Consider the following 25,718-nt stretch of genomic DNA (forward strand, 5'->3'; position numbering starts at 1 on the left):
CATTATATTCAACAGGGAAAACCTAAAAGTGTTTCCCTTAAGAACAAGAACAAGAAAAGAATGTACACTTTCACACTAATATTCAACATAGTACTGTAAATACTAGCCACAGCAATCAGACAAGAAGATAAAATTCATATACATGAGAGATAAACGTCAACTATCATTATTTGCAGGTGTCATGATATTACATAGAGAACCCTAAATATTCCAACCCCCCCAAAATATTATTAGAACTGATAAATTAATGATAAGGTAGCATTCAGTAATTGGTTGCATTTGTGTACACGAATAATGAATTGCCAGAATTTTTTTTAAAAAATCCCATCTACAATTACATCCCAAAATAAAATGTCTATGGATAAATTTAACCAAGGTACTATACTCAGAAAAGTATAAGAGGGAAGCAGGAAGATGGCAGCTTTATAGGAGGAAGTGTATTCCCCTTTGCTTATGCACTGGAGAGAAACTGGCCGATCTGCAGAGGAACAGAGCAAGGGGCCAACGATATTACGACATTTGTAAAAACAGGACATCAAAAATTATAGCAGACATTGAAAAACCAGGCGGTAAGGAGACTGCTTCGGGATAATAAGGGCCCAGGGATCAGTGTGGGGACCAGGGAGGTTGCAGCCCCCAGGCCTAGTGCTCCCAGGTCGATCTCAGGGCACCCGGGAGAGCGGAGTCGGTGCTCCCTCCCCAGACCATAAGGATTGAGCAGCACTGGGGGAGGCCTTGTTGCTTAAAGGCACAGAGAGGGGAGTGAGACTGAGAGACAATCACACAGGGGCTGTGCATAGCCCTGAGAAGAGTGTGTGCTCCAGCCTGTGCTACCAAGGGCGGCCTTGCTGTGCACCAGCGACCCCAAACTAGTGAAAGCGTAGTTCTGTGGAAGACCCAGACCCCACAACCTTGAACAAGGAAAGGGCACGGGCTTTCTCAGGTTTCTGGAGATTGAGGTGGTGAACTCGGGGAAGCACAGGCCCCTTCGGGTTTCCCAAATCTCACACTATGAACCCGGAAAAGACTCCACGCTTCCCAGGTTCCTAAAGCCCTCAGTAGGGAAATTGGGGGAAGGGCAAAACCCCTCACAATCCCCAGAGCTTAAACCCTGAACGCAGAAAGGATGCCGGTGCTTCACGGGAACTTAGAGCCCTTGGCGGTGAAATTGGGGGAAGGGCCAGACCCCTTGAGATCCCCGAAGTTTACACCATGAACCCAAAGCATCAGATCTACTCTAGGGAGAGTGCGCAGTTAGCCCTGGGGACAGTGTGCCAGACTCACTCAGTTCTGACTGGGAAAGGTGAAAAGCATTCCAATCACTCCTCAGCCTGCTGAAGCCAGCAAGACCAGAAAAACTGGTTTGGCCAGTTAGAAACCAACTAAAGGTTTTTGTTGTTGTTGTTGTTGTTTCATTGTTTGATTTTATCTTCTTTTAAGTAACTTTTTATTTTTTTAATAATTATTATTTTTATATCTCTCAATTCTTTATGCTTCTCTTCCTTTCACCCTAGTGTTATTCCTTGCTTTCAAAATTTATCTCTCCTTCATTCCATCTTCTGCTTTTTGTCATTTTTTTCTGAACCTGCAAGTTACTGCTAATTTCTATTATCTTTTATCATTATTCTTACATGTTTTTTAAATTTTAGTAGTCTTTTGGTATTCCTCCTCTTTCTGAATAGTCTTCTTTACTTGGCTGATTATACTGTATCGTTTGATAGGTTTCTCCTGTTATCTCATTGATAGTGTATTGCTAATTTACTGTCCTTCATTTATGTTCCATTAGTACACTATTCAAGGTTCTAAACTCCCTATTCTTGTTATCTAGATCTCATAGATTCTGCCATATGATTGTTGCTTTCATGTTACTATAAACAAGACCTATCCAATACAATTGTAAATACTACACAATACCCCTCCCAGATCTCACCTCACTTCGCAGTTTCCCAAACTCTATTATTGTAGTGGTTAACTCTATTCTCTACACACTACACCTATTTACTATTCTTTATTCTCACCCTATCAGAATCTGACCTACCACAGCCTCACTGCTTTCTAGATCCAACTCAATATCCTACCCCCCCCCCCCAATAAGAGTCTTATCTTCTTTCCATCCTTTCTAAAACATGGCTAGTGGGGTGGAAGATCACGGTTAACACTATATGTAGCCAGAGGATCTCCTATCTCCTCTCTACTGGCTGCTACTGTAAATATCATAGAATACTCTCTAGCTGTTTTAAGACATTTTGCCTTACTCCTCAAACTGATCACAAAAAAGAGTAGGGGGAAGCTGTGAACACCAGGAGACCCGAAGGAGACTGCACCACTAAATCTCACAGGTATTCTACCACAGAAGTTCACACCATAGACACAGGGAACCAGAACAGATCACCTTAAGAAACAGAGGCTAACAAGAAGAGTCTCACGAACCATAAGAAGACAAAGAAACAATCCCCAAATGAAGGGAGAGGAGGAAGCTGCAGAAAGAATGCTAAATGAAATACAGGCAAATCAACTATCAGATATTGAGTTCAAAACAATGATTATCAGGAAGCTCAATGAGCACACAATGAGCTACCAGAAACGACAGGGAAGCTACAATGATCTCACTGCAAACTATATCAACATGAAAAAGGAAATAGAAACTATCAACCAGGGCCAAGAGGAAATGAAGAATAGAATTTCTGAACTGAAGAACACAGTAGAACGAATGAAAGGCAGGATCGATGAAGCAGAAGACCGGACCAGAGAACTGGAGGACAAAGTAGAAAAGATCACCCAGAAAGAACAAGAAAAGGAAAAAAAGGCTCAGAAGGAGTGAAGAGAGATTAAGAGAAATGCAAGACAATATGAAATGTAATTATATATGTATAATAGGGATGTCAGAAGGAGAAGAAGAAGAGCAAGGGATAGAAAAACCATTTAAAAAAGTAATGATGAAAAACTTTCCTAATTTGATGAGAGAAAAACTCTCACAAATCCAGGAAACACAGAGAGTCCCAATCAAGAGGAACCCAAAGAGGCCCACCTCAAGACACATCATAATTAAAATGGCAAAAGTTCAAGACAAAGGGATAATATTAAAGGCAGCAAGGGAAAAACAGGAAGTAACATACAAGGGAGCCCCAATAAGGCTAACAGCTGACTTCTCAATGGGAACACTCCAAGCCAGAAGAGAATGGCCAATAATATTCCAAGAAATGAGAACCAGAGGTCTGCAACCAAGGCTACTTTGCCCAGCAAGGCTCTCAATCAAGATAGAAGGCCAAATAAGAAGCTTCCCAGACAAAAGAAGTCTACAAGAATACACCTCCACCAAACCAGCTCTGCAAGAGATGCTAAAGGGACTGCATTAGGAAAGGAGGGAAAAGAGAGAGAGAGAGAGAGAGAGAGAGAGGAACACACGTACATAAAAGGCAATGAATAAGTACCTATCAATAATAACCTTAAACTTCAATGGATTAAATGCTACAATCAAAAGACATAGAATAGCTAAATGGATAAGGAAACATGACCCAAACATATGCTGCCTACAAGAGACCCACCTCAGGATAAGAGACCTGACAGGCTGAAAGTGAAGGGCTGGAAACAAATTTTCCAAGCAAATGGACAGGAAAAAAAATGCTGGGGTAGCAATAGTCATATCAGACAAAATAGACTTCCAAAAAAGGGCCATAACGAGAGATCCAGAAGGTCACTTCACAATACTGAAGGGAAGAATCCACCAAGAAGACTTAAACATTCTAAATATATATGCACCCAACATAGGAGCACCGAAATACATAAAGAAAATCTTAGAGGACTTCAAGAAAGATATTGACAGCAACACAATTATAGTGGGGGATTTTAATACCCCACTGTCAAAAATGGATAGATCTTCCAAACAAAATATCAACAAATATATTGTGGCATTGAACAATATCCTAGATGAAATGGACACACTGAGATATACGGAGCCCTCCATTCCAAAGAAACTGAATGCACATTATTTTCAAATGTACACAGAACATTTCCAAAGAGAGACCACATGATTGGACACAAAACAAGCCTCAAGAATTTCAAGAAAATTGAAATCATACCAAGCATTTTCTCGGACCACAAGGGACGGAAGCTAGAAAACAACCCCAAGGAAAAACACCCAAAACACTTAAAATCATGGAGATTAAATAGCCTGCTATTAAACAATGAATGATTCAAGGATGAAATTAGGGAAAAATCAAAAGGTTTCTGGAAACAAATGAAAACGAACTCAAAGCAACCCAAAACTTATGGGACACAGCAAACGCAGTCCTGAGAGGGAAGTTCATAGAGATACAGGCAAACTTAAAAAAAGATAGAAATATTTCAAACAGCCTAACCCTACATTTACAAGAACTCGAGGAACAAAAACAAAGACAGCCCAGAGCAAGTAGAAGGAAGGGAATAACCAAGATCAGAGCAGAATTAAATGACATAGAGTCTAAAACCACAATTCTAAGGATCAATGAATCCAGGATATGGTTCTTTGAAAAGATTAACAAAAGCAACAAGCCTTTAAGCAGACTCATCAAGAAAAAAAGAGAGAAGACCCAAATACACACAATTTAGAAACAAAAGAGGAGAGATTACATGTGATACCGCAGAAATACAAAGGATTGTAAGAAATTACTACAAAGAACTGTATGACAAGAGATTTGAAAACCTAGGTGAAATGGACAAATTTCTAGAAAATGTAATCTTCCAAAACTCAATGAAGCAGAAACAGAAAGCATGAACAGACTAATAAGAGCAAAAGAAATTGAAGCAGTAATCAAAAACCTCCCAACACACAAAAGCCTGGACCAGATGGTTTCACAGGAGAATTCTACAAAGCATTTAAGGAAGAAGTAACCCCTATCCTTCACAGACTATTCCAAAAATCCAAAAGGATCGAATACTCCCAAACTCCTTTTATGAGGCCAACATCATCCTAATTCCAAAACCAGATAAAGACACAACAAAGGAAGAAAACTTCAGGCCAATATTGCTGATGAACATAGACACTAACATCCTCAACAAAATATTGGCAAACCACATCCAAGAATACATTAAAAAGATCATACCCCATAACCAAGTGGTACTCATTGCAGGGATGCAAGGATGGTACAATATTCAAAAATCAGTAAAAGTAACACATCACCTAAACAAAAGCAAAGACGAAAACCACATGATTATATCAATACATGCAGAAAAAGCATTTCATGAGGCACAGCACCCATTTATGATAAAAACACTATGCAAAGTGGGAATAGAAGGAGCATTCCTCAACATAATAAAGACCATATATGAGAGACCTACAGACAACATCATACTCAATGGGAAACACTAAAATCTTTTCCACTAAGATTAGGAACAAGACAAGGCTGTCCACTTTCACCACTTCTATTCAATAAAGTACTGGAAGTTTTAGCCACAGCGATCAGACAAGAAAAAGAAATAAAAGGCATCCAATTTGGAAAGGGGGAAACAAAACTGTCGATGTTTGCAGATGACGTGATAATGTACATAGAAAATCCCATAGAGTTGGGCAAAAAGCTGTTTGACCTAATAAATCAATTTGGCAAAACAGCGGACACAACATCAATATCAAGAAATCAAAGGCATTTCTGTACACCAACAATGAGACAGTAGAAGCAGAAATCAAGAAAAAAATCCCATTTGAAATAGCAAAAAGAAAAATAAAATACCTAGGAATAAACTTAACCAAAGAGGTAAAAGACCTGTATTCGAAAACTACATAATACTGAGGAAAGAAATCAAGGAAGACACAAACAAATGGAAACATATACCATGTTCATGAATTGGAAGAATTAATGTCATCAAAATGTCCATACTACCCAAAGCAATGTACACATTCAATGCAATACCTATTCGAGTACCCATGACATATTTCACAGACATAGAAAAAACACTTTAATAATTTATATGGAACCATAAATGATCCCGAATAGCTGCTGCAATTTTGAAAAAGAAGAGTAAAATGGGAGGGATCACAATACCTGACATTAAACTATACTACAAGGCCACAGTAATCAAAACAGCCTGCTACTGGCATAAAAACAGGCACATGGACCAATAGGACAGAACAGAGAGCCCAGAAATAAATCCAAGTCTTTATGGTCAATTAATATTTGACAAAGGAGGCAGCAACATAAAGTGGAGTAAAAATAGCCTCTTCAACAAATGGTGTTGGGAGAACTGGACACCTATGTGGAAAAAAATGAAACTAGAGCACCAACTTACACCTTATAGAAAAATAAATTCAAGGTGGATAAAAGACTTCCATATAAACCGTGACACCATTAAAGTCCTAGAGGAGGACATAGGCAGGTAAAATTCAGATATTTGACTCAGAAACTTTTTACTGACATATCCCCTAGAGCAAGGGACATAAAGGAAAGAATAAACAAATGGAATCTCATCAAAATAAAAAGCTTCTGCACAGCCAAAAGAAACCGTATTAAAATAAAAAGAGAACCAATTGTATGGGAAAACATATTTGCCAATGATACCTCAGACAAGGGTTTAATCTCCAAAATATACAAAGAACTTGCACGACTCCACTCTTAAGAAGACAAGCAACCCAATTAAAACATTGGCAAAGGACTCGAACAGACACTTCTTCAAGGAGGACATACAGAGGATCCAGAGACACATGAAAAGTTGCTCAATATCACTAGCTATCAGAGAGATGAAAATTAAAACCACAATGAGATATCACTTCACACCAGTCAGAATGGCCATCATAAACAAAGCAACAAACAACAAGTGTTGGAGAGGTTGTGGAGAAAAGGGGTCCCTAGTGCACTATTGGTGGGACTGCAGACTGGTACAACCACTATGGAAAGCAGTATGGAACTTCCTCAGAAAACTAAAAATGGATCTGCCTTTCAACCCAACAATTCCCCTGCTGGGACTATATCCTAAGAATACTAAAACACCAATACAAAAGAGCCTTTGCACCCCAATGCTCATAGCAGCACAATTTACAATAGCTAAGTGCTGGAAGCATCCTAGATGCCCATCAGTAAATGAATGGATCAAAAAACTACGGTACATTTACACAGTGGAATTCTATGCAGCAGAAAGAAAGAAGGAGCTCCTTCCCTTTGCTACAGCATGGATGGAGCTGGAAAGCATTATGCTAAGCGAAATAAGCCAGGCAGTGAAAGACAAATACCATATGATCTCACCTTTAACAGTAACCTAAAAAAAAACAAAAGAAAGAAACAAGCAAACTATAGTTAAAGACACTGAAATAGACGACAGGCTGACAGTGACCAGAAGGGAGAGAAGAGGGAATTTCAGGGGAGAATGGGAAGGGTTTACAGGACACATGGATAAAAACTAGGAGGAGCATGGTAATGGGAGGGAAGAAGGAGGGAAGGGTGGGTGGGCTGGAATGGGAGTAAAAGGCAGAAAACTGTACTTGAACAATGATTAAAATTTTTTAAAAAGTTAAATGAAAAAAATTTTAAGACACTAAACAAAAATTTGAAGAAGAGGGGAATAAATGGAAGTATACATTAGACTCATAGATAGAAAGAATGGATATCACTAAAATGTCCAAATTAACAAATTCAATCTATAGATTCAGTGCAATTCCTATCAAAAACCCAATGGCATTTTTGTTTACAGAACTAGAACAAAGGATAATATTTATATGACCACAAAAGACTGCAAATAGCCAGAGCAATCTTGAGGAAGAGCAAAGTTGAAGCATCGCACTACCTGATATTTAATTATGCTACAAGGCTATAGTAATCAAAAAAAGCATGGTACTGAATTTTAAAAAGACACATAAATGAATAGAACCAAATAAAAACCCCAATAATAAATCCATGCCCATATGATTAATTCATATATGGCAAAGGAAGCAAGAATATACAATGGAGTAAAGACAGTCCCTTTAATAAATGATGTTGGGAAACGTGGACAGACATATAAGAAGTTAAAAGTGAATCAATTCTTTACACCATGTACATGAATAAACTCAAAATAGATTAAAAAAAATATAAGATTCAAAATCATAAAATTTCTAGAAGAAAATACAGGCAGCAGCAAACACTTGGATATTACTCTTAGTAATATTTTTTTCCTGATATATCTCCTGGGTCATAGAAACAAAAGAAAAAAATAAGTAATGAGACTAAATCAAGCTAAAAAGCTTTTGCACAGCAAGGAAAATAAAATCAACAAGTAGAAAATACAACCTACAGAATGGGTAAAGACATTCACCAATAATACATCCAATAAAGGGTTAATATACAAAATTTATAATTAACTCTCACAACTTAACACCAAAGGAAACAAGCAATAAACAATCCATCTAAAAAATGGGCAGAGGACCTAAATAGACACTTTTCTAAAGAGGACATACAGGCGGCCAATAGACACATGAAAAGATGCCCAACATCACTAATTGTAAGAAACATGCAAATTAAAACCAAAATGAGGTTTCATCTCATACTTGCCAGAATGGCAATCACTGTTAAATCAACAAACAACAAATGTTGGCAAGGATGTGGAGGAAAGAGAACCCTAGTGCTCTGTTGGAGGGGATGTAAATTTGTGCAACCACTGAAAAACAGTATGGAAAGCCCTGGCTGGTGTAGCTCAGTGGATTGAGCTCGGGCTGGGAACCAAAGTGTCCCAGGTTCGATTCCCAGCCAGGGTACATTCCTGGGTTGCAGGGCATAATCCCCAGCAACCGCACATTGATGTTTCTCTCTCTCTCTCTCTCTCTCTCTCTCTCTCTCTCTCTCTCTCCCCCCCCACCCCCTTCCCTCCCTAAAAATAAATAAATTAAAAAAAAACAACAGTATGGAGATTCCTCAAAAAAAAATACAAGTATTTTATGGCTCAGCAATTTTTCTTCTGGGTATTTTTCTGAAGAAATCCCAAATATTAATTCAAGAAGATATATGCAATCCTATGTTCATTGCAATGTTACTTACAATAGCCAAGATACAAATGTAAACTTAATGGCCATCAATAGATGAGTAGATAAAAAGGATGTGTAACATACAGGGTACAGCACAAAAAACACCCCTTTTTATTACAAAATCTTTTATTACAAAATCATAAGCATGTAGTTCTATAACATAATAATATCATACTCAAGCATACCATATGATATTTTAGGTGAAATGTCCAATTTAACACTATAAACTATTGCATCCATAGTATTACTCTACCAACCACACTCACATAGGTGTGACTTCTGCTGGACCCTATATATAAAGTGGAACATTACTGGGGCATAAAAAGAACAAAATCTTACCATTTGTTACATGGATGGACCTGTAGGGCATTATACTAAGTGAAATAAATTAGAGAAATACAAATACCATATGATTGTACTTATATTTACCTATATTTTACTTATAAAAAACACAATGAACAAACAAATCAGAAACAGTCATAGATACAGAGACCAAAGTGAGAGTTTCCAGACTGGAGGAGAGTTGAGGAGCTGGGTAAAAAAGATAAAGGGACTAAGAATTACAAATTGGTAGTTACAAAATAGTCTCAGGGATGGACAGTACAACTTAGGAAATACAGTCAATAATATTATTATAACTATGTATAGTACCAGATGGGTATTCAGCTTTTTGGCAGGACTACTTCATAAGTTATATAAATGTTTAACTACTATTCCATATACCAGAAACTAATATAATATTGAATGGCATCTGTAATTGAAAAAAAAAATTTAGTCAAGAAAACTAATAAATAAATAGTTCTGAAATATATGAAGGGATGAGGAAGAAGTAAATTAGTGACTTCATTGGTAAACCAAAAATAGCAGTATGTACATTAAGCAATTGCTATTTATTGAAAGAGGTAATGGAATGAAAAATAAAAATAAAATTTAACCTTGAAGTTGGTCACTTCATTGTCTCATTCAATTGCCATTTTATAAACTAAAATGAATACTTTTTAGACCTTACTACAGCCAGTTTTCCGGATGCACATTATAGTTTTTTTTTAAGATTTTATTTATTTATTTTTAGAGAGGGAAGGGAGGGAGAAAGAGAGAGAGAGAGAAACATCAATGTGCGGTTGCTGAGGGCTGTGGCCAGCAACACAGGTATGTGGCCTGACTGGGAATCGAACCTGCGACACTTTGGTTCACAGCCGGAGCTCAATCTACTGAGCTACGCCAGCCAGGGCACATTATATTCTAAAAATCAGAGTATCAAATTTATGAAACTGAAAGGCTGTGGCAAGACCAGAATCATTGTCTTGCTTTTCTGGCTATTTTTACTGGCCAACAAAGTCATGGTACAATAAGATGAAGTGTCTTCTGCCACCAACTTTCAGACAGCTGCTTCTTTTGGGAATTGACATGTAGTACTGGGGTCATAGTGTCTTCTGGACTTCAGTTTAGCATCAGTGATATCCTCATAGGTGACAGGTCCCCATTAACCAGCTCAAAACTCCTTAGGGAGTCATTCAGAGAGAATGATGAGAATCCACACTGTATAAGCTGCCACAATTTTGTAAGCAACTAATTTTCTGTATTAAATTGATCCCTACTTAAAATGGCCCCAGATATTGTTTTCTACAATGTACTGTGATAGAGAAAGAAACAAGGTAGAATCATAGGAAAAGTTGGACTAATAGAAGGCAGAAACAAATTCAACCTTAATAAGTAACCCAAAATGTAAATGTACTTATTTTACCAACTTATAAAACAGATGGTTAGATTGTATAAATTACAAAATTCAACTCTACACATTAATAAGATCATGTATGAGATTTAGAAAAATAAATATTGAAAGAAAATATATGGCAAAAAATAGGCCAGATAAATACTAACTAAAGTGAAACTGAATTGATGTATTAATAACAAAGTAGATTCATCACAAAGAGAAATTAAAGTAAAAAGAATAACACCAGGTATAAAACATCACTTAATTCATCAAGAAACTTTCAGATTCCCTGCAGTCAATAAATACCTTCATCAAATATAAAATGAAAATTTATAAAACTTCCAGTAAGGAAAAAAAAGAAAAGAAAATCTGCTATTATACTATGAGATTTCAATTCTCTTTCAATTGTTAATGAATTAGTAAAGTGATAAAATGTTTGAGCAATCCAATAATTGGGATTTTCAAATCCTTAGTTTCTTTGGGTAAACACTAAGTAAATATAAATAAAAAGTTATGTAAGCATTTTAAATTAATGTATTAATTCAAAATTGAGCCAATTTACCTTATTCAAGTTTCTATAATGTAAATGCCATTTCCCAAACTCACCATGCATATCTTAGCATCTCCATATCACATATCTTAAAATCTTGATTCTAGATATTGGATATTATGGGAGTAAGATACTCCAGATTTGAAATACTTAATACCCTGATGAAAACTATTTTTACATTTATTTTATCACAGGCCACCAGAAAAGTGTGGACTGAAGTACAAACCTGTGACTTTGCCCAAGGTGAGTGACTTTACAGCCTTGAACTCCACTTCTGGGGAAAAGTTATAACTGAGCCGGAGCTGCTCATCCATCTGCAGGGAAACAGAAACAGGTGCATCAGCAAAGTCTGCACACAAAGCACTTAATACACTTCCTCTGGGAAAAAAAAAAAGTGCAAAATCACAGGGCATACCCTATCTGTGGCTTTCCCCCTGGAGGAATGAGAAATGACTCACAAATTCTCCCATAATGCACATAAAATATTCCTTTACTTCCTCTGGCTTTCACACAAGTTTTCTCCCTGAGAAATTCTGTACAGCTTTTACAAGTATTTATCTCCCCTCTGAGATTTATTTGATTGCCAAATTCCTTGCTGCAAACATTTAAACGAATAAAGCCTTAGAAACTAGGAACACACTTGATAGGATTAGCATTAAATGGAAAACAGTACCCATTCCCCAATTTATTCCCTCTTATCCTCATTTTGTCCTTAGAGAGTCATCACTGTTACCATTGTTCCATTATTTCTGACCTTGTCTCATTCATGTATGGACACTGTGGAATTTTCTTGACCATATATCTTAGTTTGACAAAACTTTAACCTTGGGTAGGGAAGGCTGGATAGTTACCAGCAACATGAACCTCATCTAGCAGGGTTAAGCAAAAGCCACCCCTGGGATTCTCTAGGACTCGATTGCCAGCATCATTTTTAGGGAACACTCTTTGCCTCACCCACTGCTAATTCCAGTTCTGTCTCTTTCTTATCCTCTTCTTTCCAAGGTAGTATCCTGCCCTCATCCATTTTACTTTTTTTTAGTCTAGTCAAATCCTACCAGTTTCTTTCAGACTCTATTCTGAATATTTATATGATGTTATTCCTGGAAATGATACTCATTATCTTAACTTTCACCTGTAAGAAAAGGAGCTTAAGATACTTTTAGCTGAGTGCCTGACTCTGGTTCCTCTTAGGGAGTGGCTGATTAGGACTAACGATTATTTCTTCTGGCTTCCACTACCACAACTTTCCTTCTGCACCTATTTGTCATGCAGCAGTGTCTGCTGTGAGAGGAGTCCTAGCTGTGACTTGTATGTGATTATATGCTTTGTTTCCCTTCCATTTATGAAAACTGACTGTAGTGATATTTGTAATTTATTGAACACTTGTTATATGAGGCAGTATACTGAAGTATCTTTAAAAATCTATTCTTATCTAGAACATTGAGAAATAAATAGTATTATCCTCATATCACAGTCTGGGGAACTGATATCACCCAGAAATAAACATCTTTGCCAAGGCCATGAACTGTCACAAAGCAGTGTCCCATCGTCATGTGAGCTATCCACAGGCACTATGCTTCTTGCTTTATTATACATACTTCTATAGACATTTTAGCAACTTTAGTGAATCACAATTTTTATTTCTGAATTTTTACAAAATTAATTTAACAAATGTTTGGGTGCCTACTGTGTGCCAGATAATGTTCTTAGTGCTCCCAGAGTCAACCCCCTCCAAGCAGCTTTTCTTGATACCTTGTTTAAGTTAACTGATCCTCCTCTCTTGTTTCATGGTGCCTTTTTCTACTCTAACCTTGTATTATGCCACATCATAATGATCCACTCCTCTCTCTCTGTCTCTCTCCCTCCACTAAACTATTTGTACCTTGAGACTATGGATATCCTATTAATGAATAATATGTTTCTAAAAAGACTACTACAAAAACTGGAAAAATAATTCCTAACACAAATTTGCTGAGTGATTAAATAAACATCTTGTGTTAATTCCCTTTCTATCTTGTGGGTTATAAAGTCAGAGTCTGTCACATCACCAGGATGCCTCTGGCTATACTGGAATTCCCGGTTCCCAATCTGTTTAATACTCACAGATTCAGATTGCCCTGAAGGAGTTTTCTTCCCGTGCTACCTCAGAGTTCTCCCCTATCTCAACTACCTCTGTACAGCTTGTTGTGCTGGCATTTTGAAAACTGACAATCTGTTTAATGCCATAAATGCATTTTAAACAGGGACATTGAAGTTCATCTTCACTACTAAGGCATTTTTGTGGGCACCTGTGTCTTAAAAAACATTAAACCCATTATAACTCTCAATCATGACCAGGAATTCTTGCTTTTTGGCTAAAGCCCCAGCCTTCAACTTCTCCTTCTTACTATCAGAAATAAAAGAGAGGATGAGGAAAAGCAGGCCTGGAGGTGTGGAGAATCTGTTATTAGGTGCCAGAGGCCTTTGGCTGGCGAAGTAAGGCAATGGTTGCCTGCCCTCTCTCTCTGAAGGTTCTGATTACTACCTGAGACCCAGCTCCATAGGCCTGGGGTATAGAAGTAGAGTAGCCTGTCCTTTTTTATTTTTCCTGAACAGCCTTTTCTAGGTGGAAAAGAAGGAGAAGAGATTGAGAGGGAGGGGGAAGGAATGTAAAGAAAGAAAGTGTGTTAATAAACTGATTTAAAGTTAAAGAAGAAAAACTCCTCTACCTCCAGTTCTTTCTGGTCCCTTCAGGGTTTTGGAAATAGTATGTCCTCAAACACGATGTGCTTATCATTTCCTATTAATTGATTGGTGGAAATTGTTTAGAGGGAAAGGAAAGGAAATACCTTTTTATCATTCTTTCACTGCCCTGTTTATGTCTTTCACTTGTGGAAAAAAAGATAGAAAATATAAAGAGGAGGAAATAAGAGTCATATATACAAATGTGCACTGGAATGCATCCCAAATATCTCCTCAGGACCTCAGTCAAAACATATTGAAACAAGAAGTCATCATTCCCATCCCTTTTCTCCTTTAATGTGGCCGCAACCCAAATTTTCTGACTCTTTTCTCTTATTTCAAGAGTAAATGCTAGGGGTAAGCACATTAATTTATAATCACACAGGTGTGTTATTTGTATTATATAATTGACAATTAATCTGGAGCTTCCACTTAATTAGGAAAATCAAGAGTCAATCTAGACTTCTATCATAGCCCATATCAACATACTTGTAATCTTAAAAGGACAAAGACTTTTGATGGACTTTGGAAATAAAAAAAAGTCAGAGTTGAAAACATTGAGTTACAGGGGGGATAGTAATGGAGGAGATCAGAGAAATATCAGTGAGAAGGTAGCAAGGATGCTGGGTCATGCATGTCCTCTCCAGATGCTGGGGCCTGCCCTGCCTCGTCTCAGGAAGCTGTAATCCCCCACAACTTAGGCTGAGTGAGAGACCTCCGAACCAGGAGCCACTAAGCAGATAAAATATATTTCCCTGGCATGAATGCTGCCTGTTCTGTGCTTGGCCTCATATGCTTGATCAATTAGCCAATGATGGGCAAGATTTCCCATGGGGGGAATTGCCTAAGACAGGCATGATCACATGGAGGCCTCAGGGAAGAGACTTGGGGGTGTGGAATGAAGGGGTGATGGACATTAACCCTGACCCCTCAGCTTTGTTAAAGCCTGAGTCCTTGTTCTTAGTTGTGAGGATTCCTAGTTTCCTGGCTCCCTTGGTCTCCTCTGCTGACTCAGGCCTGGGTAAATAACAGGGGCGATGCAGCCCAGACCAGAAATAGTGGACTCCCGGGGTAATCAGGCCTGGGACATAGAATATGCAAGATCCTGTGAGATCTGCTTGCTGGAGGATGCTATTGAATTAGAATATGAAGGTATGGGAAGGAAACAAGGCTAGCCTTTTAGGTCCTGTAGTAATAAAACCCTTAACTCTGCCCAGAATCCCAGTGGGAGTTCTGCCAGCACCTTTGAAAATTACCTGCTTGTTTGATCTCCCTGCCAGGCTGATTTCCACAAACTGTGTCTGTATTCTTAATAAAAACCTACTAAGGTGGGGGCTCAGGGAGCTTTCCACTAGAGAGCGTGGCCATTTCGTCCCTATTTCCCCACAGGACTCGGTTGTCTCTGTGTATGTTTTTCTCCTGTTTCCATAAGCATCCACAGCAGGGATGGATACTGCTGCAGATACTTATGAATACTGCTGGGTTTTGGAAGTTAAAGGGGGACCAAAAAAGCAACTAGAGGCATAGAAGAAACAACACGTGAAGGCAGTGTCTGGCAAGCCTGATGAAATGTGTCCCAAGAGCAGATAGAAATTACTGTGTTTGATCCCATTAGAAAGCAAGTAAGAAAATACCATCAGAATTTGTGAGATAAGGCCATTGGTGTCATGAGAAATACTGTTTTACTGTAGCACAGGGAGAAAAATCACTGGAGTAGATTTAAGAAAAAAGAAGGGAAAATTCAGGAACCAAGCATACAAACATCTCCATGGATTTGAGTAATAAGCTAAAAGGGAAAATGGATAGTATATAAAGTCAGATAAGAGGACAAAAGTTTTCCTTCCTGGATCCAGAGAAAGATTTTTTTTAAGTTATTTTGTTGTTTGTTTTTCATGTAATATTTGCATGTTTTATATTTTGGGAAGCCACCCATTAGAACTAGAAATTGTTGAAAAGGGAGGGAAGGGGATAATGCTGAAATGATGTTTTTTTGAATAAGGTATGAGGTCTGGCCTGCAAGTGGTGGGTCAGGCCTTAGCTAGGACCATTAAGTCTTCATACTCAACAAGAGGACTGTAAAAGAGAGTATAAAGACACAGATCCAGATAGTTGGATAAAAGTGGTAATGAGGTATGTGGATATTCTCTTTTAAATGCAGTTTTTTCACAAGAAAGAAAAAAAGTCATCTGCTAAAAGTAAATATGTAGCTGAGATTATTTGGGGTATAAGGAGAAATGAGGAAGTTTAAAATTGTCACCTAGGAGATCAAGGAAGTGAATGGATTAAAAAATAAGGCATGACTGCTGGGCAGATTTAAGGGCTAACTTCAGGTCATGATTTTTAAAAAGGTGATATGGACTCTGCCAATTCTCTATTGTAATCTGCCATCATCTGCTGCCTACACAGAAAAATTTTACACTAGAATTTTATGGAGTGCCTGCCACATACTATACCCTTGTAGACAGCTTTGCAAATGCTCACATAGACCTCCTGTTTGAGCACTTAGCTCTCCTTTCTCCACCTAACTAATTTCGAATTACCTTCAAGACTAAGTTTAGTCCCAGCTTTGCCCAGAAAGAACCCTTCTCTTTGCCCTCCTTTCACCTGTGCACACTTCAGTCCTAGCCCTTGAGAGTCCCTTGTGATCTCCTTTTCACTCACATATCTCTCTATCATACTATAGTTCAGGAGTTATAAGCTTGAATAGGCATTAGAATCATCTGCAGACTACCTTGCAAAGAAGTTTCTGACTAAGTACATCTGTTGTTGAGCCCAAGAATTTGCATTTCTAACAAGGTCCCAGTTGATGCTGATGCAGGTAGGAAGAAGTAGCACACTTTGAGAACCACTATTCAATCTTTTCAAAGACTGGGGCCAAATGTGGTTTGTATATATCCCAGAACTTGGCTGCACACTTGGCTTGGGGTAGAAGCTCAGAAAAGTGTTACTGAGCATTCAAGACATATTTGGCTGAATGAAAAGAGGAAAATAAGGTACCTGAATGGTAAGCTCTCTTCCCTCTCGGTTAATCTTCAAGTGGTGCATCCTTCTGTTGGCAAAGTTTTCTACCTCAATAGTGAACACATGGATCTCTTCCTTGCTCAACTGATAGTGAACTTGTAAGCTTCCTTGAAAAATAAATGTTAGAAATTAGAATTAAAAACACAACCCATAAAATGTAAAAGCATAATCAGATCATATTTTAATTGATCATTATCATTCAATTATATTGAAAATTTGAATTAAATCAAAAGGTTTAATGTTTTAATACTTTCATCATTTAAATTTTTAGAAGATATTCTATTTTTTGTCTATGTCTGTGGGCTATGCATACATGTTCTCTGGCTAGACCCTTCACCTTCTTTCATCTAGTCCTTTCTACCCCATCTCCTCTGAGAGCTGTCAGTCTCTTCCATATATCCAAGTCTCTATCTCTATTTTGTCAGTTTATTTTGTTCATTAGATTTCACATATAAGTGAGGTCACATGTAATTTGTGTTTCTCTGATTAGCTTATTTACTTAACATAAGAATCTCCAGGTCCATCCATGCTTTTGCAAAAGGTAAGAATTCCTTCATTTTTATGGTCACATAGTATTTCTTTGTGTAAATGCATTACAACTTTTTTATCCACTCATCTATGGATAGGCACTTGGGCTATTTCCAGATATTTGCTATTGTAAATAAGGCTGCAATGAACATAAGATATGCTCATTGTTTTGAATTGTGCACGTGTTTTGAATTGCTGTTTTGGGATTCCTAGGATATATTCCCAGAAGTGGGATCATTGGGCCAATTGTTTTGGTCCATAAAGAAATTCCTAAGTACAGATGCAAAATTAAAGTGCATGTGAATGTGTGGAGAAAGTATAATCATAAAACAAAATACCAATTTTTTAAAATAAAACAACAATAAGTCTATTTTATAATTGAATTGTGAAAACTTTTGTAAGATTAAGTTTCTTTCCACTTTTTCTTTAATTGCTACCATATCCTATAACTCTTTTTCTTCATAATTATCTTCATGGAATTTCAGATATATAATGTAAAATAACCTAAGGCAGAATAAAAAATAATTTGGGATTATGTGGCCATTACCTAACAGTTAGCCAAGGGGAGAAGCGTCCCTATAGTCAATTCTGGGTTTTTCTGTTGTGTTCTTTCTTTATGGTTCTTACCATCAGAAATTTCTAAATATTAATATTTTTGATATTTTATCACTTAATTAATAATAGCTATCTATCAGCATCACACTTGGTACTTATAGGACTTGGGTAGGGGTGGGGGTAGCTATGAAGATAAGCAGACATTAGGCAAAGGGATCTTGGCTGCCTTTGCTAAAAAACCTTAAAGACATATCTTGTGCACTGGTTGCTGTTGGATGGCATCCGTCTTCAGGCTTCTTTTAATTTGAAGAATCTGGGTGTTTTAATATTTCATTCAACAAAATAAAATAAATCAGCATGTGATAATTATGTATTAGTCATGGTGATAAGAACCACATTCCTTAAGGAAATTTACACTGTTGTACCATCCCACACTTTGGCTAATTCATATGCATAGTCATATTCTGTATGTATTTGTCCATTTTAGAAGTTATGTCCATTTTATGCATCTTTTCTGACACCTTCCTCACAACTATTCATTTAGATGTCAATGATCTTAACAGGGACCCTGTTAAAGAATGTTGAATCATACTTAACATCTCAGTTTATGTCTAAAACACCTCAACCAAGAGAATAAATACATTAATCAAATATTAACAGGCATAATTAGAGAGATTGACAGTAACATGATAATAGTAGGGTATTTTAAAACCCCACTCACATCAATGAATAGATCAGCCAGACAGAATATCAACAAGGAAACAGTGGCCTTGGCAAAACATTAGAGCAGGTTGACTTTACACATATCTAAAGAACATTATACCACAAATCATCAGAACACACATCTTTTTCAAGTGTATCTGAAACATTTTCTAAAATAGACCACACCTTAGACCAGAAAACAAGTCTGAGTAATTTGAAGAATATCAAAATCATTTTGAATATCTCCTTCATTAGTGATGGTAAAAAACTAGAAATCAATTGCCAGAAGAAAACTGAAAGAAAAAAAACACACCAACACATGGAAGACAAACAACATTTTACTAAACAATTAATGGATTAATAAAGTGTGTTGTGACCATTCAAGGTTAAGCAGGTTCACTCACAGTTCAAGCAATTCAGGAAGAAAATTTGCAGATCCCTGGGAATGCCTGATATGTCTTTATTCTAGGGTGGGGTGATCCACACAGGATGCAAGCCATGTGTTTCACTGCATGTTGTTCTGGCAGGGAGTCCAGACTCCCTTAAATACTAAATGCACACAAAGCTGGTAGAGTGCCAAAACATTGTATAACAAAGCATGATTCTGCACATGTGGGCCCACTCAAGGGGATGGGAATGCTGCTTATTGGGCCCATTCTCAAGATTATAGGAAAACTGCTTCTTTTAGTTGCGCAGACAGCTTGGGGAGAAAGCCTGATTTACTCCATTTAATTAATTAATAAATTAATGTGATATACCATATATACAAAATAAAGGGGGAAAATCATATGATTATCTCAATAGATTCTGAAAAAGCATTAACCAAAATTCAGCATCCTTTTCATGATAAAAACACTCAACAAAGTGGTATAGAAGAGATATACCTCAACATACAAAAGGCCACATATAACAAGCACACAGCTAACATAATACTCAATGCTGAAAAACTGAAAACTTTCTCTCTAAGATCAGATATAAGGTAAGTATGCACATTCTCTAAAAGTCATAACAAAGGCAATCAGACAGGAAAAAGAAATAAAAATATCCAAATAAGAAATAAAGAAACAAATTTTTATTATATTCTGATTACATGAAACTATATGTAGAAAACCCTATATACCCTAATAAAATTATTAGACCTAATAACTGAATAAAGTAAAGTTTCATGTTGAAAAATTAATATTCAGAATTCTGTTGTTTTCTATAAAATGAGTTAACAATAAGAGAAATTAAGAAAACAATCCTATTTACAATTGAATCAAAAAGCAATAAAATAGCTAGGAATAAATTTAATCAAGGAGCTAAAAGACTTATACTCCAGAAACTATAAGACATTGACAAAAGCAAGTGAACAAGACACAAATAAATGAAAACCTATACTGCCTTCATGTTCTCAAAGAATTAACATTGTTAAAATGTCCATACTACTCAAAGCATTTACCAATTCAATACAATACCAATGGCATTTTTCACAGAACTAGAACAAGCAATCCTAAAATTTATATAAAAGCACAAAAGACACAGGATAGTGAAAGAAATAATGAGAAAAAAATAACAGTGTTGTAGTTATCACACACCCTGATTTCAAACTATTTTACAAAACTCTAGTAATCAAATTACTATTGTATTGGCACACAAACAGACACATAGATCAATGGAGCAGAGTAGACATCTCAGAAATAAGTCCAAGATTATATGCTCAACTAATCTATGACAAAGGAGGCAAGAATATACAATGGAGAAAAGATAAGCTCTTTAATAAATAGGGTTGTGAAAACTAGACAGATATAAGCAAAAAAAAAATAGAAAGAAAGAACTAGACTGTTTTCTTCCCCATATTCAAAAATAAACACAGAATGGATGAAAGAATTAAATATAAGACATGAAACCATAGAACTCCTAGAAGAAAACTTAGGCAGTAAACTGTTGACATTGTTCTTAGCAATATATATGTATATCATATGTCTCCTTGGGCAAAGGCAAAAAAAAATCAACAAAAAGAAAAAGAAAAAGAAAAATGTGAAACAACATCAAACTAGAAAGCTTTTGCACAGTGAAGAATCAATATGATATAAAGGCCACTTACTAAATGAAGGAAGACATTTGTAAATTATATATATATGGTAAACTGTTATATTACAAAATATATAAAGAACTCATACAACTCAGCATCAACAAACAAACAATCCACTTAAAAAATGGGCAGAGGACCTGAATAAACATCTCTTCAAATAAGACATAGAGATGGCCAACAAGTACATGAAAAGGTGCTCAAAGAATTGAGAAAGGAGGAGGTGATTAAGAAGAGCAAACTCCACTTATAAAATAAGTCATAGGAATGTAATGTAAAGCATAGGAAATAGAGTCAATAACATTGTGATGACTATGGTTATTAAACTCATCATAGTGATCACTTTGTATGAATCACTATATTGTACACCTGAAGCTAATATAATAATTTATGTCAATTATAATTAAAGTGAATTAATTTAAAAATAAAAAACAAAGCATCTCAGTTATTTTACAGCCATGCAAATATTGATCTTATTTTCTTAGAGTTTTATACAATCAATGCCTCTCAAAATTTCCCAATATGATACCTGAAACCTTTCCCTAACTCATTTTCACATAATTCACAGGAAGAGAACACTCAATCCACAACTTTTTAAAATAAGCTTAATACAACTAAAGACTAACTTTCAGTTTGGCATGAGGCACTGTGTTGAGAGAGAGAATAGTATAGGGTCAGACAGACTTCCCCAGTGTCTTCTTCAGTTATTTAGTGAACTAAGGGGCCATTCTTTCCTTTCAGTGTGCACTCTGGTGATTCAGCAGATTCCAATCAAGTTTTTCAAGGTCATTGTCATATTTGCTAGTCTCTGGAGAACCCTGAGGCCTACAATTGTCCTCTGCTCTAAGGCCTTCCTCTACTTCCAATATACACCTTATCTATAGGCTTTCATTTTCTCTCTAGAGTTCCATATCCCCATATTTCCTTCTGAGTTTAACAAAATGGTAAGTATCACAAACTTATAGTTCCATACACAACAGACTGAAGGAAGTCTATGTCTATAAATCCAGTAAACTAAAATATGGATTGTTCTGATCAGGAGTTCACTACTATTTACATAAGGTACTATAATGCATCCTCTTCTATTTAGTCTCAATTATTATTTTTCTATTATATATATAACATTCCTACATTATAGAGAGCATATCTTTGTGCACATATATAAACTGGTATAAGATGTCCACAATGTGGAAATCAGATATAAAATTCATTTGAGCCCCATTTAGGGTTTTTCAAAATATCCTTCTAGAATAAATATATTTGTAATGGAATGACCTTCTGTTATCAGCAAGTACTCTGTAAAAGTATTAACAGATCCTATTAATATTGGAGCACTCTAGTTTTTATGTAGCCTCATGTTTTATTTTTTTTGTCTTCAGGCAAAATCCATGTCATATTTTATGTTTTAGAATTAAATAACAGGTAATATCAATGTCACTTTTAACAGTGGGAGGAGAATCTATGATTACAAAAATATTTGAACACAATGATAAGGAATCCCTTTTAAATCAAAGAGGAGGTAGTTATGTTCTGTTAAATTCCCTTGCTACTTTCTGGACAACATTATACTCTTATGACTTATAATATGTTTGAATTGCTGCTTATGACACCACTTTTGTCTGGAATACATTTTCCTGCATTTTACAGGTGAATAAACATAGGTGCTGAGAGGTTAATACATTTTTATCATTCATATTAAGTGATGGATTCAGATTTAGAAACTAAATCTAGCTATTGCCAAAAAACATGGTTTTCCCATGGACCACAATGACCTCATGTGATCAGCTCAGACTAGAATAGTCTTCCACCTCAAACTTTCTTGTTAGGCTTACCTGTACCCATCATCCAAAATTCAGTGTAAGGTAACCTCTCCCCAGAAGACTTTCATGGTTTCTTCAAGGTGCCCTCTTCTGCTTCTATAGGCACTGTGCTAACTTCTACACAAACATGTACTGAGTTGTGTTGTCTGTTTGCTTGTCTGTCTCCCACACAATCTGTTAACTCCTTGGAAATTTGTACATACCTTGTATATCCTTAGATTCCTAGTGTATGGTCCTTGGCAAATACTTAGTAAATTTTAAAGGAAGGAAATAAGGAAAGAAGGGAGAGGGAGAGAGAAGGAGGAAGAGAGAAGGGAGAGAAAAGGTGGGATAAAGTGAAGGAGGGAGGAAAGAGAAAAAAATTCAGTGGAACTTAGAAAATTTTAACATCTAAAAGAATAACTTCTCTGAAACAGTATAAATAAAGGTGGTACCTATTCTTATATGTCCTGAGATTACGGATTAATTCATATTTATAGTGTCACCCTGGAGTCAATAAACTCCAGGACTTGGGAGAACATCTGTCTAGGAAATCCCAAGTGTCACACCAAAGACCTGGATAAGTCCTGGAAACTGCATCTAGAAACTGCATCTAGAATTGAATGGCTTCTGTACTGGTGTATACTTCTTTCTACCTGCATCTGAGGCCATGATGTTTCATGGAATTTACTCGGGTTTGCAATTCCACAAACTGCCTTGAACCTTCTGCCTCTTGTTAGTATTTGGGTTTCATCTCTTCCCCATGCATCTGAATTTTCGGTATCTGCTTAGTCCAGTGGCTTTCAAATTGTTTTCCATTTAGAACACTTTATTCAAATAAAATACACAGTGGTGGCTATTATAGAAAAGAGAAAAATGTGGAGCTGCTTGAGTTGGAGCAAGAGACTCTAAGCTGCCACTGCTATCATCCCCTCCACTTCCTTCCTCTTCACAAGCTCATGCTGTCCAACAGAATGCTCAGGTCTCCCAGCAGCATAGTGGAAACCCTTTCTCTTTCAAACAGACAACTCAGCCTATGAGGATTTAGTCACATGAACAGCTGAACCACTTCTTGGATCTATGGCCACAGCCCATAGAACAATTCCTCTCTGTAGTCCTGACCCTTGGAGCTCTACATTTCAAAGTCTGGAGGTCAAATCTGACAAGCTTATTATTGGATTTGTCTAGGTTTTAAGTTGATCAGTGCTAGACTCTGAACATCTTTGTAGATGTAACTGGCTCAGGAAAATGTCCTTCAGGTTAAATAAGAGTCATATTCTTTTGGGAGATGCTGACCTATTGGGGGTTTCTTTTTTTTTTAACAACAGAAATTTATTTTCTTAAGTTCTAGAGGATAGATGTTCAAATTGTTCTCTCAGAGTCTCTAGGCTAGCATCCCTCCCTACCTCTTCATAGTTTCTGGTGAATGCCTGCAGTCCTTGGCACCCTTTGGCTTGTCAATGCATCTCTCCAATGTTCTTCTTTGTCTTCATATGGCCTTATGTGTATCTCTGTGGTACTTATTATCAAAGGTGCTCTAATACTAAACAAAGGAAACCATGTATTTTTTGGCAAGATATTTTACTCTTTGTATCTTGCTTGACAATCACCTTCTCATAAGAGTGGGGAAATTATTGACTAGAAACTCAGAACTGCAAAGGTCAAATATTATCTAGTGCCATGAGGTGTTTCACAAGGCAAAAATGTGTGCACCTCAATTGTTCAATAACATAATTTTGTTTTGGTTTGTCTTACTTCTTCCCACTTTTCCAGTCTTTCTACAATAATCTGTCTCCCATACTGCCATTAGTGTATTTTAACACATACTTGGCCATGTGATTCTAGCATTTAAAATAATTTCAAGGCTTCCTAATTCTATGTGATACATTCCAACTTCTTAGCTTAACACGTAAAATTCTCACTTTTCTAACTTTATCACAATCATATTTTTCATTTCTTAATCACACCTGAACACTCAGCATCAACTCAAATAATGTTCTTCATTTCATTAACTCCATCCCTGTATTTTTTTCCTCTCAGTTGAAAACATCCCTTTACCACCCTATCTGTGTGGAAAGCTGTTCCATTTTATGCTATAGTAATATCTTTAATGAGTTATAACTGACTTAAAGAAGACAAAAGCAATGGACACACTTCCCTCTAATATCTGCTTACTAGGTATTAGACACTTTAACTTGCACAAAAGATATTTTGTCATAAAGCCTTCAGATTAAGTAATGGAATTTCAGAGAGGTAAAAATCTCCAATAATAATAATAATAATAATAATAATAATACAGCAATAACAATATCCAAAATGAAATAGAATTTAAAGCTAAGAGTTCAGAAACTGAAAGTATATTCTCCTTCCACTATACCATGCCACCTCCAAGGAGATGTGTGATCAGGTAGATGATTGAAGCAGATGATAAGGCAAAAGGAATGCGAATGATTTGATTAACAATAAATACATATTTTGTAGATTAAAAATGAGCATATATAAGGGTCATGGCAATAAAAAAGTATATTCAGAGAAAAAAAAGTTTTATTGAAGGGAGGTAGAACTTAGCTAGGCAAAACAATGAAAAATGGTATCTCATGTAGCTTTAGAGATGGAAGCATAACAAAAGATTGCATTTTGCCATGCTCAAAATGGTAGAACTAAAGACAGGTAAAACTGGCAAGAATTTTAGAATACACATACCCTACCAACCTCTTGATTTTTAAAGATGGGAAACACCACAATCCTGCAAAATGAGTGGAACCTGAAAGAGAGTAGTAGGTCACATAGAGAAGATGTGCCCTAAAATGACAAAGAATTTGCACCTTTTGTAAGAAAAGCATCCCCTAAAGGGCTTTAAACTCATGTGTGACTGGGCTGTTATGCACAAAGTGAGAGCTTTTTTATCCAGATAAAAAAATTAATCTGGATACCCAGTGTGCAAGTTAGACCTAAAAAGAAGACATAAAGCACCACCTGGTCTCACAACATCAAATGGAAAACAGATGGTAGTTCCTTTAAGAGAGTTGTTACTGGGTTTGTTGTTGTTGATTTCTTTATTAAAAGGAGCTCTTCTACATGTTCTAATTTGTCTA

General features: G+C 36.5%; 1 protein-coding gene across 1 annotated transcript in view; it reads right to left on the reverse strand.

Annotated features, from left to right (window-relative positions):
- The window catches only part of CNTNAP5 (contactin associated protein family member 5), a 958,268-nt gene that overhangs the window by 66,352 nt on the left and 866,198 nt on the right, over nt 1-25,718 (reverse strand). The window contains exons 20-21 of the mRNA XM_045850657.1: nt 16,945-17,075; nt 11,453-11,540 (exon numbers count right to left, since the gene is read on the reverse strand). Of these exons, the coding sequence (XP_045706613.1) occupies nt 11,453-11,540; nt 16,945-17,075 (219 nt within the window). The remainder of the gene's footprint in view (nt 1-11,452; nt 11,541-16,944; nt 17,076-25,718) is intronic.

The sequence above is a fragment of the Phyllostomus hastatus genome, unplaced genomic scaffold (genome assembly GCF_019186645.2).
Source record: "Phyllostomus hastatus isolate PE091 unplaced genomic scaffold, TTU_PhHast_1.1 phas_contig_84, whole genome shotgun sequence".
NCBI classification, from domain to species: Eukaryota; Metazoa; Chordata; class Mammalia; order Chiroptera; family Phyllostomidae; genus Phyllostomus; species Phyllostomus hastatus.